General features: G+C 38.1%; 1 protein-coding gene across 1 annotated transcript; it reads left to right on the forward strand.

Moving 5' to 3' along the window:
• The first annotated feature begins 1012 nt into the window (after nt 1-1012).
• Nucleotides 1013-16079, forward strand: LOC140933943 (uncharacterized). Its single transcript, XM_073383617.1, has 12 exons — nt 1013-1389; nt 2957-3037; nt 6892-6976; nt 7227-7300; nt 7705-7811; nt 9397-9488; nt 9776-9907; nt 11385-11504; nt 11819-11936; nt 12232-12383; nt 13569-13612; nt 13825-16079. The coding sequence occupies exons 1-12, from the start codon at nt 1294-1296 to the stop codon at nt 15538-15540; spliced, it is 2817 nt and encodes a 938-aa protein (XP_073239718.1). The 5' UTR covers nt 1013-1293; the 3' UTR covers nt 15541-16079.
• Nucleotides 16080-16415: the final 336 nt, after the last annotated feature.

Below are 16415 nucleotides of genomic sequence, written 5' to 3' on the forward strand. Positions count from 1 at the left end.
CACTATCTTTTTTACTCAAGATGTTATCACATGACAAGTCATGTGACCGAACAGGACAAACACCATATGCGTTAGCGCATACTTTTGCACGTGAATGCCATTCTCTAAAAATCACGTGCTTACTGTCAATAAAACAAATTACCAGTTCCGCTCACAAAGAAGACCGACTGCGAAATTTTTGTGGGCGGAGATAAGAAAAAATTAAAATAAGCCTTGTAACAAACGACTCACTGAAAGTGCTAAGTTCAGACGGTTTGATTCACTTCAGTCAGTTAGCAACACTGACGCAAGACTTTACTAAGGAAACTGTCCGTTAAATTAAGCAATAGAGCAATACATTGCGTGCTCTTTGGTATTGTGCACAACTAAACGCATTGTGTTTTTAAGTATTATATTTACTAGTTAACTGTTATGCAAAGTAAAAGACATGTACGAAATAAGCTACAATAATATATCAATGTCACCAACATTGTGGTTTGTGTCAGAAGACCCCAGCTAAACCGCTCAAGGTCACAAGGGCTAAGCTGCGACTTCTCTTGATGCTCGCCTTAAGAACGATTATATGGCTTAAAATTGACGATAACAGAGCACCTTTAGTAACGCTAGAGCGATTAAACCTTCGTGCTGTTACCATTATGGATACTTCTGTCGTGTTTTCACAATAGCAAACTAATAACATCAATATCTGATTAGCATGATAGTACATCCCTACCCATGATTAGTCTCTTTGTATATCTTTTCTTTTTGACGTGCGTGAGGATATTGATTCACGCAAACAATTGTAAGTAAATATTTATGCTGACGCACGCGAGGTTCCACAAAAATTTTTCATACTGACAGAAAAACTCCCCTAACCAGTCACAAAGAAATCAAATAACTGTTATGTTGTTTCGGTACGCTTCTTTTAAACTGATTAATCCCATGAGAGTCTCAGGACACTATCCGTGCTCCAATCAAAAGAATGAATGGCATTGCCATATCAGGCGTTTCCCTTACTGTTTTTTTTTTTCAGAGAGGCGAAGACGAATTTCATTTCAATCGAAGAATTAGAAATGCATGCCTTAAATTAAGCCCTGTTTATGCTGTGAATTTACGCCATTGCTTCGTTGAGTATCGAATTGTTCAGCCAAGCATAGATAGGACGAATGGTTTTGTTTTGTTAATGAGGAGCTTTGCATGTCTTCGCCACAAGATCTTTCCGCATGCCTTGTTTTAATATTGCTACTGAAAGACCGCGGTTACTTTACTTAATCGAAGTGAATATAAAATTGAAAGCCGTCGCGCAAAGACTTCATGGACAATCAGCAGTCGTTGGGTATGGAGTTCAGGAGTGTGAAAGAGGCTTCCGTTGAAGGAGTTCAGCGAAGGACAAAACCAAAGAAACACTTCGTAAGTTTGACGTTATTTGTGTGTTGTAACTGATCAAACTTTGAACATTTGAGATTGACAGGAAATAATTCTTGGTGCTTTAAAATCCGTTGTAAACGAAGAATTAATCGTGTACCAAAAGTAAAGAGAATTCACTGGTTGAGTATTGACTTGCGTTCGACAAAACTGGTGTCCAGAGATCATTCCGTAAATTCCTTTCAAGTTTTAACACGACTACTTTACCGTTGGTAGTATTTACATCGCCGTCTGACCCTAGTTTAAAGAAAATAGTCGAGTTTAAATTAGAGACGGAAAGGCTGTTTAAGATGTTATTTCAAAGACGGAAAACACGTCTCGGTAGTTTGCAAGGGACATCATTCTTTCCACAGGAAAACGCGATGAAATTGTTACGACAACTGTCTCAAATTCTCACTAGGGAAGAGGAACGAAAAAGCAGATTTTGCTTGCTTGAAATACAGCTTTAAATTTAGAAAAACTAATTTTTGCTTAACATTTTGAAGATAGTTTCAAGACGGTTTTACCTGTCCTCAGCCGCCCCGTAAACTCAGACGTGATCAGTGTAAATTTTCACCTAATGTATCAATACTGTATATCAATAACAGAGGTTAGGAGAATAACGGAGATGATCACCATCAGTGATCCGCATCAGTAATATTTCAGTAGAACCGTGAGAGGGAATGCGTGAGCTCAGTTATTAATCACTAAGAATAGCTTCACTAAGATTCCTTCAAAGTGATGCGCTTTTCCAAAAATGCGCGTCATCGCTGTTAGGCTACTGAAATGAAGAACTCGACGATGTATCATATCAAAAGGCTGAAGGGAGTGTCGACGCCCGTTTTCTAAACGGTACATCGAAGTAAATGCAAATTTGATATGACTTTTGTTACCACCTTATTAAATTGTGTTTCTTCGCTCGAAAATGACGTCGAGGTTCAAGTATTTACAAGGCTTGATTCATGTGCATTTGAATTTCTAATTACCGAAACCAGAATTTACAATTTTGTTTATTCAATCACAATCCACTTCAATAATGCTAATTTTACTATTTTGTAAATAACGAAAATGAGTTAAAGGATACAATGTAAAATCACGTATTCCCGTAGCTTCAAAAAAAACCGGTGTCATGATGTTCAATGCTAAGAGACTCATGTCACAGACTTTTTAGAAACAATCCCGAGAAACATAATCTTTTGAACAAAATATTGACAAAAATGAGTACCATAGTTTTTACATTCCAGATACCTTATTATTTCGTAAAAAGGTGTTTTTTTTTTAAAAAAAAAAATTGCTTAAGGGTTTTTCAAACAGTGCAAAGGGCGATCCTTATATAATGATAATTTTAGCTATTTGTGTATTTTTGATACGTAATTGAACCGTTGAACTTTTTAACTAGTAATAATTTTAAGCAATGGCATGTATCTGTGCTAGGTTCATACTGACCGAGTTTTCAGCGGCCAGACTCAGCTTCAAATCGGCCAAATTAAGCTGTTAGAGTGCTTTGATCTCTCCCTACTCGTATTCCAGAAGTTGATTATTGAACAAAACACGTGTCTTTTCATTTGTCTAGATGTTTTGCGTGAAGGCTACATGGTCTGATGGAACTGTCAACTTGGTTTATCGAAGGTACAGCGAATTTTTACACTTGCAGGTAAGCTATTCAAAATTATAGGGGCTGTAAGTAGCAGAGCGGGGCATGCGCAGTTTTTCAAACGTATCTAAAATGTTTTGCGCTCGAACCACAGGTTTTCAGTGTAGAAATACACCACCGCCCTGTAAGGATAAAACCTCCATCTTGTCTGTAAAACGCACATGATAAGCAACCCGTACTTTCAAGTACAGTGGAACCTTGATATAACGATCCTCTGTATAATGAAGTGCCCGGTATATCGAATGATTTTCTTCACCCCAGTAATAGTAAAACATTGGAAAAGAACCTCGATATAACGAAACTTCGTTATCAATGGCGAACTTGCCAGTACCTTGACCCTTCGTTGTATCGAGGGTCCACTGAAGTAGATAATATTGAGTCAGGTTGTACTTGACAATCTGAAGAAATTGAGAAACGATTCAACAATCTTTTTGACCGACAAATCATTGTGGAGGATGCTGCTTAAATCTGCTATAAATTAATACGCTTTGCTGAATCTTAAGAATAAGCCCAGCCAATGATATGCACTGCCGGATGTGAGTAAATCAAAACGTACACTGGTAGGAGACAGCGAGTTTTGTCAGTTCTACTGTCACTGAGTTACGAGTTCTTAAGGGGCACCCAACGAGAATTGTTGTTTAAAGTATTTTAGTATTTAAACGGTAGATATAGGCACATTTTTATCCCCTAAAAATTTTTTATCTGTTCGGATTTCCTAACAGAAAGTTTGGTGTTCCGAAAATTATAGGGATCAAAACTTACCCTTTCGAAATTTCAGCCAGAAAAAAGGCTCCAGAAGATTCTAGGTGATCTTTCTAGGATAAAAATCCGTTAAAAATGGACAATTATACCATCTTTTAGATGTTCGAAAATCCTAGGAGAGGCAGACAAGCAAGAGATTTTACAACAAATGTTCCGAAAATTCTAGATCTCAAGTCGTCTTGAGAACAGATATTTTCCGAAAATTGACGTTGGGTGCCCCTGGTTCTTCCTGTCTGTTCTGAAATCCCTCCACAGAATCTTTTAAATGTTGTTTAATGCACCGAAAATTATATTTGGTGGTGACCTACTTTGGAAGACTGGAGCTACAAGACAAAAAAGATCTAAAAGCCCTGGCTAAAAACCATCCGCAGTTGACTGTCTGACAAAGAGACTGTATTTGTATCTGTATACATCACACCATTCACCGTTTTCACCTTTGCCTCATTCACAGACAAAAATAAATCAGCAGAGCAAGATTCTATCACTATTATAGCTATTTCTTAACACCTTGAAGATTTTATTCATAGTGAAGTGAGACAGAGGAAATATAAAACTGTTATAAAGTTTCCCGCCTTCTCACAATAAAGCAAGAGCTAGTGGTTGGTCTATAGCCCCATGGCACTATTAAAACGACGGTAATTCCGGCAACCCATTTCCTCTGGATTGGCATGAGTTACTTAATGTTGTTCAATTTATTGCGGTGATCTAAAGAAAAGTGTTTCATCCCGGATTTCAGTCAATTCATCACGTTTAATTTCTGTCGGTACCCCAAAAAAGCCCTCTCGAATTTAAAAAGGCTAACCAGAAAACAGTGCTTACGTTTTAAAACAACACATAAGCCAGTATCATAGCCCCGTGTGCTTGCATTCGTGCTCGTTGATGCCAGCCCACTTCCACAAAAACTGACGCGAATAGTGAATATCATTTCTTTAAATACAGAAGGCAATGCCAAAACTTTTCTTCTGGATCATTAACGTAGGATCCTCTAAAGAGTCCTGTAGTAAGGCGCCATAATTCATATAAACTTTTTTGTTCCTTTATGTGCCTGATAAGTTTATTGCTCTTTTGTTTATGTCTGTATCTGTTGGTTGAACACATCCTTCCGTTTTGAATTGATCTTTAACGTTCAAAAGAGCACTTGTAAGTATTGGCTCACAAACATAATGTCTTGGAACAACTACAAGTGATTTTCAAAAACAATTGCTGATAAGAATAAGATCACTTGAATAGCTGTTAATAGAACATCAAAAGAATGTTATTTTTCCATTCATCTTTTTTTAATTGATTAATAAAATAATTCTAGGGAGCTTGAAAGCTGTGCCGATTTAGAGACGCATCTTTCACGCGTCAAGTCGGGTTTTGCCCCTTGCAGAATCTAGATTTACAAAGTCTGGTCTGACAAAGTTTCAGATTACCTGACTTGAAGCACGATTGAAGATACAAGCAGTTCAAATTAAAAAATAACTTGAAATCATAAGCGGAAACTTATTAAAATGTGTAAACTGGGAGGGCCTATATCGTCAGTTACTAACGTAGTCTTGGTAATTAACTGCGTCAAAGATTGTTTAAGGTTACTATCAGAAATTACGGTCAAACATACGACTAATTTTATCTGCTTTTATGAACTGTCATTGAAATTGTTGTGAAGAATATTTATTATTTTAACCGTTCGTCTTTTATTGCCATACGGCTTATTTATGCGGGTTAGGAAAGGTATTCTGATCAACACAGTCGCCTCTCTTTGCTCACCTGTCGCAATCGGGAGGTTTCACAGGAAAAAAAAATCAATAACAATGAGCGCTAGAGTCATACGTTTGAGAATAGCAAGTAGGGCAACAGGATTCGGGTGACCATTTCAAAGAATTCAAAAGCTTACGTTTAAAGAAATAAACTCTCACGACCGCTATTTGGAATAGCTCGAAATACGAACTTAAGTTTGGGCAGGCGTCTTTACTTGGCCGGGTCTTACGACGATAGAGTAGGCTATTAACTGAACGCAATTTTTTTAAAAAATGGAAATACTCCAACCAAGAAAAATCCAAGGGATGAGGGATTGAAACCCTTGTTCACGCTTTGCTGAGACTGTGCCCGCTGATTCGACTGCCTTGTAAATATCAAGTCCATTGGTTTGAAATAGCGCAACAGGAAAAAACTTAACGACATTTTTAACGAAAGAAACTGCAGCAATGCATTGACTTTTGCTCTCAGGATTAAGCGAAAATATCAATGAGCTGCAAGAAAAGGCTGGTACCCTCCCCCCAACCCGACTGAATCTCCTTATCCTTTGTCATTCAAATTTACACATCACCCATAACGCAAGTTGTTTTGCCCCCCCCACCCCCCCCCCCCCCCCCCCAATTTTGCATAACCTTTGTTTTTTATTTCTCCTGGGTATAGCAGTCCTACCAAAAAAAAATGGAAGACAATGCTTCTGCAAATGATTGGGGGGTAAACAAAATGTGCTATGGGAGATGTGCAAATGTTGAAGTGAGAAAAACTCGAGAGATTGAGTCACTGGAAGGGCTATGGTTGAAGTACCGGTATTTACTTTTTTTCTTTGAAATCTGGCGAGTTATTGAATGAAAACAAATGGCACTGCACTATCATTCGATGCAAATTTTTCTTCCTTTTCATTTGCCAAGAGCCCATCACGTGACCTGCAAATAACTGCTAACAAAAAATTATCTGCTCATGCGCAATGTCATTGAACTGTGTTTGGCTCGAAATAATGTCCTGCTTATGAGTAAATGAAATTAAACCACGCTTTTCTCCTTTCTGCGATCGCTCTTGCGTGAAAATGAAAGCTTCCCGAAGATATTCATTAAAAAGTAAACTCGGTGATCGAATGATTAAACAGTTATTGAACTCGGTTATCGTAAAATATCATGATTTGCCAGTGTCCCGTTTCAATTATTTACCTCATCCTTCGGTCTCGGCAAATAACTGACCTACTCGCCACTGACAAATCACGATATTTTGCTCAACTCGTCCAATAATTGTTAGCAGTCAATAAAGCTAAAAGTTACCATTTCATTCCTTGTTGGTGTTCATTCCTTACTTAAACAGGAGATACTTTACTTGCATTTTCCTAGACTATTTTGTACCAAGCGTTTCCTGAGTCCCTTGGCAGGCCTGGCGCAACATGTTCAAAACATAATCACTTCACTCCACTTCCAGGTGAGTCGCAATAAAAATTCGTTTTCCCGCTGGCCTATTCTTCAGCCATTTTATCGCAAATTCATCTCATCAATTCCTTTGTAAGTGATAAGTATTTCTTTGTTGGAACCTATATTAAAAATCAATCAAAGTTATATTAGAAAGTGCTCTACAGAACTTTTCAAAGCAAATATATAAGCTTCTTATTAATTCTTTGGAATTTATAGCGACTGTTTCCTAAGTTTTGTTGTGCCACTATTGTACCTTTTAGATACGCTTTCTACCCGCATGAATGTTGGTGAAGCTATATTTAGGAGAATGGAGCAAGTCAACTCTTTCTTGAAGGTAAGAAGTAGGTGGCGACTTCACGTACCGCTAAAGAGCCGAAATAGATCACCATCAAAAATTATCAGAACTGTAGCCCTCTGACAAAAGCACTCGGCTTCTTCTTGGTTGTCGGCCAGGACGGCTGGGCGATGAAGCCAGCACTCCGCCCTTCAAGCCATTTGTGATGGGGAGTAGGACTGGCACGAGCGTATCGCCCAACCTTTATCGGCCTGACGCCTATGGCAATGTGCCCCGCACTAGAAATCTGGAATATTCGAAGCAATGCGACGCTTAATTTGATAAGGCAGTATGAAACTCCCCTAGTTAGTGGCATTGTTTCTTGAGAGGGCGATGTATATTTTGCGGACTCTGTTTTTTGGTTCAAGTTGAATAAGTTTGGTTGTTTCCTTTTCTTGTTGTAGGAGATTGTGGGGCTTGACACTAAAGTGGCACAGTCAAAGCATATCAAGAGTTTTTTGACCCCAAGACCGGAGGACTTAGAGCCAGAACCGAAACGCCAGCCCCCTCGGTAAGTAAAAAGATAAGGCATGAAACCATTATATTCAACGAATCCAGAACAGTTTATGAAAAAAAAAAGTTGGTCATAGTATTTCGTCTATTGATCAAAGAAAGAAGCCATGAAAGCTCGTCAAAATCCTTGGTAACGTTACAGTTAAAAAGAAGCTACTTTTTCTGAACATTCTAGCCATAAACAATTGCGAAAAAACTTTTCTTACAAACATTTAGGAAATTTTTTACAAATTTAAAAAAATACATGGTGAATGTTCTATAAATAAAAGAAAAACAATCTTAAGTTCATTAAAAAGAAAAGCATATGTTTCAAGTTTAACAAAGTAGTTTAGCAATGATGGAGTCACTCTGAGTGTTAAGGCCTTAGTTCTTTGATGAATAACATTTCGTAAACGAAGCAATCGAATTTTCCCTTGGCACTTCATGAGAACGCGAAATTGATGCTCATTCAGAAGATTTTTGTCACCGTGCCCTTTTAAAAAATGTTTATCGATAGCTCAATACTTGTGTTCAGCAATGCGTTGATGAAGGTGTCGGGCTGTGTAGCCAACATAATCCGCATCACACAGGTCACATACAAATTCACACAACAAAATGCTGACTTACAATACTCAGCTTAATTTCTTTCGGCTTAAGATTTTGCTCCAATTTTTTGCACACAATAGTAGGCTGTTAAGTGACGGCAATTAATCTTACTGCTGAGATCACGCAATTGCCTACGGGCTGCATTAGCGGCTATCTGATCTTTGAAGGGAAGAACTATCGTGTTGCCATCATCGGTTTTCATTTCTGGCTTAGTTGTAATATTTTTAGTTAACATATTTAAAATGGTGAAATTTATGAGGCCAAATGGATAATCAAGTCGGCAGAAGATAGAACGTTACTTGGCACATTCCTCATTAAAAGCCTCTGTCGCAGGTGAACAGAGCATAGGCGCGATCAGTGTAACATGTAAGATTACCTTCAACATGTAAGATTAGCTTCACAGCCTATTTTTGTGAGCAAAAATTGGAGCAAGATCTCGAGCCGAAAAAAATTAAGCCGAGTATTGTAAGTCAGCATTGCGTTGTTTATAAATTTGCATGTGTTCTGTGTGATGCGGATTATGTTGGCTACACAGCCCGACACCTTCATCAACGCATTGCTGAACATAAAGTATTCAGCTATCGGTGAACATTTTTAATTTAGAATTGCACGGTGACAAAAATCTTCTGAATTAGGGTCAATTTCGCGTTCTCACGGCCACTATTAGCTAATGAACTATTGCTTTTTTTGTATTTATAGAACATTCACACTGTATTTTTTTGTACGTGATAATGACGTCCGAAAACGTCGAAACGTCGTAAGGTTTTAACTTTTTTAAAATTTCCTTAATGTTTTTCAGAAAAGTTTCTCGCAATTTTTTTTGTAGCTAAATGTTACAGTTACAATAAAGTTGGCAAGACGTATAATTACGCAACAATAGTCATGGGAAATTGAAACTGACTTCAACATCAGTGCATGTTACCTTAAGTTTGCATGCCAAATACTTGTTTAACTGTAAGGCAGTTCTCCTGTTTTGTTTATATTTTACGGAAATTTAGCGGAAAGAAAAATAGAGGCAGAAGAAGAAGTAGTAACTTTTCGCAGACAATGAAAGGGCGACTGCAAAAGTTTGGAAAGACGACCAAAATATGTAAGTGATATTTTTTACCGTTTTACCTTTTCTTGGAATACAAAGTTACTATTCATTCTCTCTTGGTTTGAGATTTATCTCTACATCTGACACAAACAGGCTAAAAAGGAGATCTATCTCGTCCAGCTCTGCCAGATTAAAATGGCTGGAGGAGCGCGAAAGATTTTTAGTTCAATTGCTTCTCTGGGAATAGGGAAGATAAAATTAAGGTCTTATCAAGGTAAGGCTTTACATCAGTTTCTGACTCTACGTATTATCGGAAGTAACCATCATAATTTATTTTCCAGTCGGTAACAACATAAGTTCACCTATTGTCTTGGAACATTTCGTTGTTATGGAAGACTATAAAAAACAAGCCAAGACTGATATTAATTTGAAGAAAGGAAAAATTGTGGACGTCATCGAGAAGAGAGAATGCGGTGAGTTATTCTAAAAATTTAGTATGTTACAAATATCACTTACTATATATGAATAAATAAATATTCAAACAACAAACTTGTTGCCTTAAAACCACACGAGCTATAAGGAATCTGGTCATGGACAGGCTCTCTATTCCCCTAAACAATAACTAAGCAACGTTAAAACTCCTTGAACGTGGAATAACTCTCGAACTTAGAACCACAACTTTACAATTAAATATATAAAGGATACTTCATGGAAAGTGCTGGCGTACGGTATTTACGCACGAGTTGTTGACGTATCAGATATCGAGCGAGTGAGCGCAGCGAACGAGTAAGATTTCTGATACAAAAACAACGAGTGCGTAAATACCGTACAAAGCACTTTCCATGTGGTATTGTGTTTATTATATACATACTGAGACATTCATCATTTTGGTGGCCTTTTTATTTTAAATCTTTCAAAAATGCTAAAATTCGCCGCTACGCACTTACCGCAAAATGACAACGAAAACGAATTATCAGCTTTTTGGTAAAAACGTTTGTTAAAAACATAAGTGACGGAAAGGATATGAGGTAATCCAAGAACTATAAGTAATCTTAACTGTTTGTCCTCAATGCACAATTGAAAATGAGTGAATTTAAGTAAAATGGCCGGTTTCAATATAAGCGTAAATTAAAGGCAAAGTAGCTCCGACAAAAAGCACGAAAGCTTACGTCTCGTTCTGTTTTTCCCTTTCTGCTGTTGTTTCGCTGGCTCTCTACCGTCTTCTTTATCAACAGTGAAACAAACGAAACTATTCCACTCCATTTCCGAAATATTTTTCACTTTTTTAGCGAGAAAAACTCTGAGTAAAATTTTTCTCGTTGAATGTGTGCGAAGCGGCGCTACAAGCTGCAATAAAAGGCGGGAATTTTGGCACGAAACTCGCACATCTCTGTGGCTTCTGATTGGACGTATCATTTTTTTCACGTGTGAAAACCATCGTTCGCTCCTCTGATTGGCTAGAACTAATTTGCGTACGAAAATTTTCGACATAGCTTTTTGGTGAGTATTTCTCAATATGTATATAATAATAATAATGATCATGACAATATGTATATAAAAACATTAACACACATTTCTTAAAGTTAATAGTTCAAGCTTATGTATTCATTATTATTATTATCATTATTATTATTATTATTATTATCATTACTTGATTAGTATTACGTACTATTACCATTTAAAAGGAGTAAGCCGAATTTTCGCATTATTCGAAAATGACAAGATTTTGCGAAAGTACGTTATAATCAAACTCTCTACTTTATGCTGAAAATGGAGCTTTTTCATTTAGGCTGATGACTTGTTTTGCTATTTGTATTCAAAGAAAGTTGATAGAACTGGATTTTTAAACATACATTTACCGCAAGTCACATCTCCTTCAGTCTAAACCTATTGAGGTATCTCAGTATAACACTGAATAATCAAGTTGAGTATCATAAATTGACTTTACAGGTTGGTGGCTGGTAGATGCTGATGGTGAAGTGGGTTGGGCTCCAGCTCTGTATCTCGAACCAGCAGACGAAATGTCGGACACTGAGCTATCAAACGTGCAAAGATTCCCTATTAGCAAGGGTACGTATCATATCACAGAGAAAGAACACTTGTTACCGTTGCTTTCAAGGGACTTATTGCTTTTACCAAACGATGGAAAACTCTACATGACCAACTTTTAGCAAGGAAACAACAGCGGATTATCAAGATACGATACAATCAGCCCCTGGTAGAAACCTATCCAAGTAAAAGTGTATTTGAATCAAACCTCTTTTAAATTAGTGTTACCCCCTCCCTCCCTTAACTTACGTATAGACCTTTTCTGGATCTCAACTCTTAGATTTTGCCAAGAGTCTTGTTATTAAGGGATTTGAACTTAATCTTCATTTACATAGGAGAAGTATTCGTCACCACCAAACGTTATGTCGCTGTTGAAGATGATGAGTTGTCGTTTGATATTGGTGTCAATTTGCAAATTCTGGAAAAGAACATGGATGGATGGTGGAAAGCTTCGTAAGTGAAGTCGTCTTATTAGGGTTATGAGCGAAATATTATAATAATTATTTTTTTTGTAATTCATAACTTTTTGTAAACTTCTATTTTCAACCTTACGTATACTTTCTCATTTCTGAAAAAAAATACTAATAACAAATAAAAATTATAATTATAATGATAACGATAATAATAATTAATCGTTGATACCAGCAAGACATTCTAGCGCCTGTATTTCCATCTCAGTCCTAAGTAATGTGACTAAAAATGGGTGTTGGTTTGGTACTTAGTACAAAATACCCACTGTTTTCGTCAGATACCTTGGAAGAGAAGGCTGGGTGCCACAATTGTACCTCAGAAAGTTGGGCAACGAGCGAAGAGGTTCAAGAACAGCAAGACGAAAATCAAGGATTATTTCTAGAACTGAACTGAGGAGCCCCATAGAGGAAGAAGAAGACGTGATTCAAGGTAAGAAACCTGAGATCCCATTATCGGAATGTGCATGACTTCAATTCAAAAGTTATTGTTCAGTGAAAACGGCTAAAATGGACACCAAGGGAAGATGCCATGGTGTCTGTATTTTCCGGATGTTTGTATCAAGCTGATTAATTTTAGCGAAAAAATAAAAGCTTTTCGTCGGGACAAACATAATTATCATTCGAAGCAAATTGTTCTTTCTTTTCATTGGCCGAGAGCCCACCACGTGACCTGCAAATAACTGCCTACAAATAATGGTCTGCTTATGTGCAATGCCGTCCAACAGTGTTTGGCTGCAAATAATATTCTGCTCATGCGTAAAGGAAACCGTGCCTTTCTCCTTCTTGCGATCGTTCTTGCGTGAAAATGGCAGATCGCTTCGCTTCCCAAGGATATTCATTAAAAAAACAAACTCGGTGATCGAATGATATAACAATTATTCAACTAGGTTATCGCAAAATATCGTGATTTGTCAGTTTTTGTCTCGCAGATCAATTATTTGCCGAAGCCGAAGGCTGAGGCAAATAATTGATCTGCTCGCCACAGACAAGTCACCATATTTTGCTCAACCTCGTCCAATAATTGTTAATTGTCCGTTATATGCGGTTGGGTCCGTCTAGCGAGATACCCGCCACTGTTAGTACTAGTGTTGTAGTCAGTATTGAGTTCTCATTAAAAATGTCTTCTTGCATCAAATCACAAAATATCGAGACGACTTGCCCACTTCAAAGGCTACTACTATAAGCCATGTCTCACAGCCCTGATTTGCTTTATGGTATTATCGTTGGTTTTGAATCAGTGGCGGATATAGGGTAACCAAACCTTACTCTTAGGCCAAAGTGAGCCCCGCAGGGTCAAGAAAATTATTTTTTAAGGCAGGCCCCCCTCTTATCTTAGGCACTGGATGAGCAGCGCCCGCACTTACTTAAAGATCTTAATCCGCCACTGGGAATAGTGAGTCAATGTGAAAACTGTATCAAGCAAACAGCAAAGTATTAGAACGTTTTGAAAGTACCCTACTTTTTCGCCTTTTTGTGCAATTTCATAACAAGAATGTATTCTAAGGCGGACGCTGGCCAAGGCCCAACCTGTGAGTGTCCGCTTTTTCCAGGTTTCACTGCATATTTATGTAATGATGAATTGTAATAATAAATTGTTGTCGTTTTGTTGATGTAGAAATACCAGAAGAAAAGACTGAGCCATACAACACAAATAAAGAGGTTGGTAATATTTCATAACTATCTCATAAAATTACCTGATGTTATTTGCCGCCTCTCGCAGCTTTTAGTAATATCCCGACCAAAATTTTGATGTTAAATGTTACGAAAAATTTATAAGGAATCAGTATATCGACCCCGGCGTAATAGAGATTGAGTTCAATATGCACCGAAGAACACCATCTAATCTCATGAACCATACTTGTTTCTTGTAGGACAAGAGAATGTCTCTTCCAAGGAAGATATCGAAAAATGTTTTCTCTACAATGGGAAAAAAGGATCCAAAGGCAGTATCTTTTGCCAAGGATAAAGAAGCTACAGAGGATGCATCCAGAAAGAAAACCATTGGCAATATGATTGAAATGAGTAACGCTTTCTTACAGCTGAATCAATCCGAACAAAGGTCGTCCGACGCAAGTTCAGAAGAGAGAAAAAGAAAAACTTCTCAACCATCGCCAAAGAACTCCACAAGGCCTACTGTGGAGCGTCGAGCAATAAGCACTTTGGCTCTATCTACCCACCATATGGAAGCAACTGCTGGAAACCATGAAGCCGACTCTAAGGAGGATATAGAGGCAAAGAAATCCAAAAGTCGAAGTTTAGAGTCCCTACTCTCTAGGAACGCAGCTCAGAGTGCAGAATCAAACTGGAAACCTGAAAAAAGCAACACTTTGTCCTCGTCACTTTCTTGCTTACATGAAGTTCCTGAGTCAGACCACATTAAGATTGAAGAAGAATACAATACACAGCTTGCACCACCAAACCTCTCTAACGGACTTTCTACCTCGCGGGACGAGATTGCTGACGACATCGAGGCCACTGCAACTCTGGGAGACGCAGAAGATAGTGACACTGGTTCGTGTGATATTTCGTCAGAAACCACTACACTTACTGATCTTATGGAATGCCTGGATGGATTCTGCAAGCAGCCTGTTGGTGATTATGTCTACTACAAGAAAACATCCATAGACGAAGATATGGCTAATTTTCAGCCACCAAGAAGAAGCCCCCCTTCCCCATCCAATCTTTCTAATGCCTCTAACATCGACTCCCCAAGAATGGGACCTCCCTCAAGAAACCCTCCTTCCCCAAATACGTACCCTAGAGGCCAGAGACAGACATCTGCGGAAGATGAGCAGAGTAAGAATCATACAATTCCAAAGTCCAACTTCGACCGAAAGATAATCTTCCAGAATTCTCTGGAAACAGAAACAGCGCAGGAACTTAATGAGCAAATTCAAGTTTGGTGTTCAAGTGACGAATCGGAATCCGATGAAGAGCAGTTATATTCAAATCGAATTATTCACCCCGACTCTCCTAATTCACCAGCGATTGTGATCGACGAGTTGCACGACCAGCTCACTGACAAAGGGAGACTTTCTACTTTAAGGGATGATGACGCGCGGTCAACAGAGAGTTTTGAAATTGAAGTCAACCTACAAAGTAACACCGTGTCCCCACGTGACGAGGACGGTTCAACTAATCTCTACTACGCAGCTGATTCACACGAAGTTGATGCAGAGATTTACCTCAACAAGGGTGATTTTGTCACGGTCATTGAAAAGGCGTCTACAGGTTATTGGCTGATACAGAATAAGGACGGTTTGCGTGGCTGGTCTTTTTCAGGACACTTTGTCCCTGCTCATCAGGTTAACGCAAATGAGGAAAGCAATTCACCAGAAGAGGAAGACAGAGGAAAAGAGGATGACGATGAACACCATCAACAAATGTTTTGTCGTGTGATTTGTGACTATGAAGCTGACGACGATAGCGAAGAGATAGACATCTACGAGGGAGATGTCATGGAAATAATTTTCAGAAATGAGAGTGGATGGTGGTGTGTGCGTAATAACACGACTGGAGAAATTGGCTGGGCTCCTTCAAACTACTTAGAAATGGTCGGCAGCGAAGAATCTTATGACGCTGATTAATCAGCTTGTTCAAAAAAGTCGAATTTAGCCCTGCTGTACATCATAAACCACGGAAAGAACAAAAGTCATCGAGAAGTCAAATCTCATTTTACCTTGAAAGCACATTAATCATTACCCAATGCTACAAAAAAAAGAGCATTAATTTTGAGTCAATAGCAAGTGCTGTTATATGATTGTGTAATAACACATATTGTCTGATCAAGCTGTTTAGCTGATTTTACTTGATATTTTATTCTACTGTTAGCTGTGAAGGACTTAGTGTTAGACATAAGTCATTTTAGAACAGTATAAAATTTTTTTTTGAATTATTCGATACTATTATTCATAATCAATATTATAACTACAATAGAAAAATTACTTGCAGTAATTATTTTGCTTTATACCCGCCTTACTATAGCCAGGAATAATACCAAAAACGTTTTAGCGCGTAGTTTTATGTAGCAACACTATCGAATTTTTCGTTGTTATTATAATACGTTCCCTTATTCTGACAGTTTATGTGATTAAAACCAAAGAAAATGTTGAGAAAAAAATAGTTTGGCCTGTACTCTTTTATCCCTAACGGTGAATTCCAGGGATACTTTTCAAACAGACAGAATCCCAGTCGAGGAAACCAGTCTGGGCATGCGTGGCTCAGGATATACTTGCCTCTAGAAGAGGCTATACTAAGGCAATGTTCACACTATACCGGATAACTTCATTGCGCCTGCGCACACAAGAACAGCTGTAGCGGCGCGATTTCCGTAAAGGTGATGTTACACGGAACGATTCGCAACGACGATTCCAGTTTAGGGCAACACGGCGTTGCAAAGTTAGGACAATGTTTTAACTATTCGAAACAATGTGGCAACAATGTTGCAACGCTGTGTTGCGCT

Source organism: Porites lutea, chromosome 4 (genome assembly GCF_958299795.1).
Source record: "Porites lutea chromosome 4, jaPorLute2.1, whole genome shotgun sequence".
In the NCBI taxonomy this organism is placed as follows: Eukaryota; Metazoa; Cnidaria; class Anthozoa; order Scleractinia; family Poritidae; genus Porites; species Porites lutea.